Source organism: Chinchilla lanigera, unplaced genomic scaffold (assembly GCF_000276665.1).
Source record: "Chinchilla lanigera isolate Chin_1 unplaced genomic scaffold, ChiLan1.0 scaffold00090, whole genome shotgun sequence".
Classification (NCBI taxonomy): Eukaryota; Metazoa; Chordata; class Mammalia; order Rodentia; family Chinchillidae; genus Chinchilla; species Chinchilla lanigera.
Genome location: NW_004955491.1, coordinates 4,211,036 through 4,213,798, shown reverse-complemented (window position 1 = coordinate 4,213,798; position 2,763 = coordinate 4,211,036). Strand labels below are relative to the sequence as shown.

The window sequence follows — 2,763 nt, the reverse complement described above, 5'->3', positions numbered from 1 at the left end:
GGCTCCATCTAGGTCTGTGCTTACCTGCCCGGGGGGCACTGGCACACTGGACAGGAGCTGGGTCGGCGGGCGGGATGGCGGTGAGGTGGTCTCTCCGGGTTGGACAAGGAAGGAAGGTCACGTAAGAGCTGTGCCTCTAAGCAAATCGGGGCCGCCCCGGGTCTGAGCGGTGTCTTGCTCTGCCACAGGCTCCAGCCCCGGCCCTCTGGGCACTGGAGCCACCCAGCTGCTGAGTAAAGGGCAGAGGCGGTGAGAGGCGCCCCCCCAGAGGCCGCCCAGAACGCAGATGCCCGGAGGCTGGTGTCCTCGGCCCGTGATTCCTGAGTGCACACCTTCACCTGCCAATCAAAGCTGCCCTTCCCCGGCTGATGCAACTGTGTTCTTCAGGGGCGCTCAGACTGAGTGTGACAGCCCGCAGGTGGGAGTCCACCGGGCTGTTCCCAGGTATGGTAAAGCCCAAGTTGTTTTTCTTTCTTGGTCTGTTTTTGAGACAGGGTTTCACTATGCAGTTCGGGCTGGCCTTCAAGTGTCTCCATGCCCAGCCCCAAGACTTAAGTTTCTTACAGTGGAAGTTAGGTGCCGGTGTTAAGGAACAGTGTAGAAAATAACTTACATTTCAGGAACCTGCTGCTCTGCTCTTACCATCCCTATAGTTCAGGGAGCCTGGCTGCTGGTCCCCAGGGTAGTGGTGAAGTGGCCAAGTGCACACTGCGGGCCGCTAGGCTCATGCCTGCTCTTGGCCTTCGGACTTGGTGATCCGCAGTGCACCCTCAGCTGGTCTGAGTGCGTGCAAAGCCCAGCTCTGATGACCCCACTTGAAATTTGTTCAGCCGTGAAGTTGCTGATGGAATGTAAAAATCAGCACTACCTTGTTTCTGACCTCTCTGGCCATTAACCCCAGGTGAGCACTGGCCTTGGTGGGTGACAGTCACACTACACAGGCAGAGGAAGCCAGGATCTGAGGGAGCGCTACAGACTCCCAGCCCCTCTGCTCACAGTGCCAGCACGGCCCCTTGCCCACTGCCTGCTTCCTCCCGTCGAAGGGGACAGCGCTTTCCTGCCCAGGGTGGCAGGACGGACACATCAGTGCTTTCAGCGTCAGCAGGCCGGGCTGGGGCCGAGGCTCGCGCTGCCCCGAGTCCCTGAGCTGCATCTCAGCAGCCAGCTGGGAGGCAGAGGAGCGCGCGGGCCGCAGGCGAAGCCGGGGATCTCCGCGTAGCCTCTCCGGCTCCAGGAAGACCCCGGGGATGGAAAACCGCACAACCGTTTCACCCTTTATTTACATACGGAAATTAGTAAAGCTTAAAACAACCAATGCGACTTGTACAGAAATCCTTTAATTTTCTTTATTTTCACACATTAAAAAATGAAACACACTATACAAATGGTTTCCATAGCAGATTACACGCGGGTCCGTTCAGACTTCCTCCAAAGTGCTGCCGACGTTGCAGGCGCTGCCCGACGACAGCGCAGACAGGTGGCCGATGTATTGATTTAGATGCAGTAGCATGCAGCCCTCGCGCAGGGTCAGCCCTCTGTTCTTAAGTTAGGTTAAATGGCGTCGGTGTCCGTATGTACAGACTTGAAATGTATCAGTCCTGAGCAGTTCTGCTGGGAGGCTGAGGCCAGTGGTGGCTCCTGGTCTCAGAGTTAAAAAGGTCTGCATGCGGCAGGCGGCTGCTTGGCGAGCTGTCCCTGCTCTCCCGCCAGCCCACCTGCCGGGCCGCTCAGACCCTCCTCGAGGTCAGGCCAAGTAGCTGTAGGTGTCCTTCTCCCCATCCACTCGCTCTAAATATTCCTTCTCGATCAGAATGTCGATGCATTTCTGGGCATTAGTTTTGAAAAAGGAGGGGGAAGAAAAGAAAACACAGTCATCAGAACAGGCCGGTCACCCGCACCCGGGCTCTCCACAGCCACGCAGCCTGGGCTGCACTGCCTGGGCAGCAGGCACTGCCTTCCCGAATGGCACCCCTCGGCCAGCCTGCTGAGCTGCCCACGGCCGCCGGCCAGCCCCTGGCTCGGGCCGAACCTCCCCTCGCACCCAAGGCCGGCTGTCGAAGCAGGACGACTCCTTAGGGAGCCAGGAGCACACAGGCGACAGGCGGGGACGCGCTGCCTGCCTGGCGTGCACTGCCAGCCCGCCCTCGCCCTGGCCGGGAGCGACCCAGGAGCTCTCCAGGAGGCGGGTGCCACCGAGTCCTGTTTCTCACAGGCCCCAAGACGCAGGCGCCAAAGCGCGCCGCATGGACTCGGCGGTGCGCTCCCAGCGGAACACCTGAGAGGTGGCGCGAAGGACCGAGTCACGGCGGACACTGCACCCCAGGGACGGTGCGACAGCACCACGCGTGTCCTTAGCGCTCATCCGGGGCTGGCGCGCCGCGGGCCTTCCGGAGCGCTGGCAGCCCTACTTCTACCTGCGTCCCTGACCGAGGCCGTTTACCCGTTTACCGCTGCAAACCACCGAGCTGCGCACGCCCCTCAGCGCGCGTTCCAGCACGGCTACAGGGCCGCGCCCGCCCCCCGCCCGCGGCCGCACACCTTGATCACCGGCACCCGGGGCTTGAACCGGGAGGACAGCTGGGTGAGGACCTCGCCGAGGAGCTGCTGGTGCTTCAGGACCTTCCTCATCTTCATGATGCGCACGATGGCCGCCTGCAGAACGGGCCGGCTGAGCGGGGCGCAGGCTGCCCGCCGCCCGGCTCAGCGTGACCAGCGCCCAGCGCCCGGGTCTCCTGAGCAATTCTAGCAACGGAGCTCGAGTAT

General features: G+C 61.7%; 1 protein-coding gene across 1 annotated transcript in view; it reads right to left on the bottom strand.

Moving 5' to 3' along the window:
- Positions 1-1,315: 1,315 nt before the first annotated feature.
- Cul1 (cullin 1) overlaps positions 1,316-2,763 on the bottom strand; it is a 47,084-nt gene continuing 45,636 nt past the window's right edge. The window contains exons 19-20 of the mRNA XM_005404888.1: positions 2,539-2,699; positions 1,316-1,825 (exon numbers count right to left, since the gene is read on the bottom strand). Coding sequence (XP_005404945.1) covers positions 1,745-1,825; positions 2,539-2,699 — 242 coding nt within the window. The 3' untranslated portion in view covers positions 1,316-1,744. The remainder of the gene's footprint in view (positions 1,826-2,538; positions 2,700-2,763) is intronic.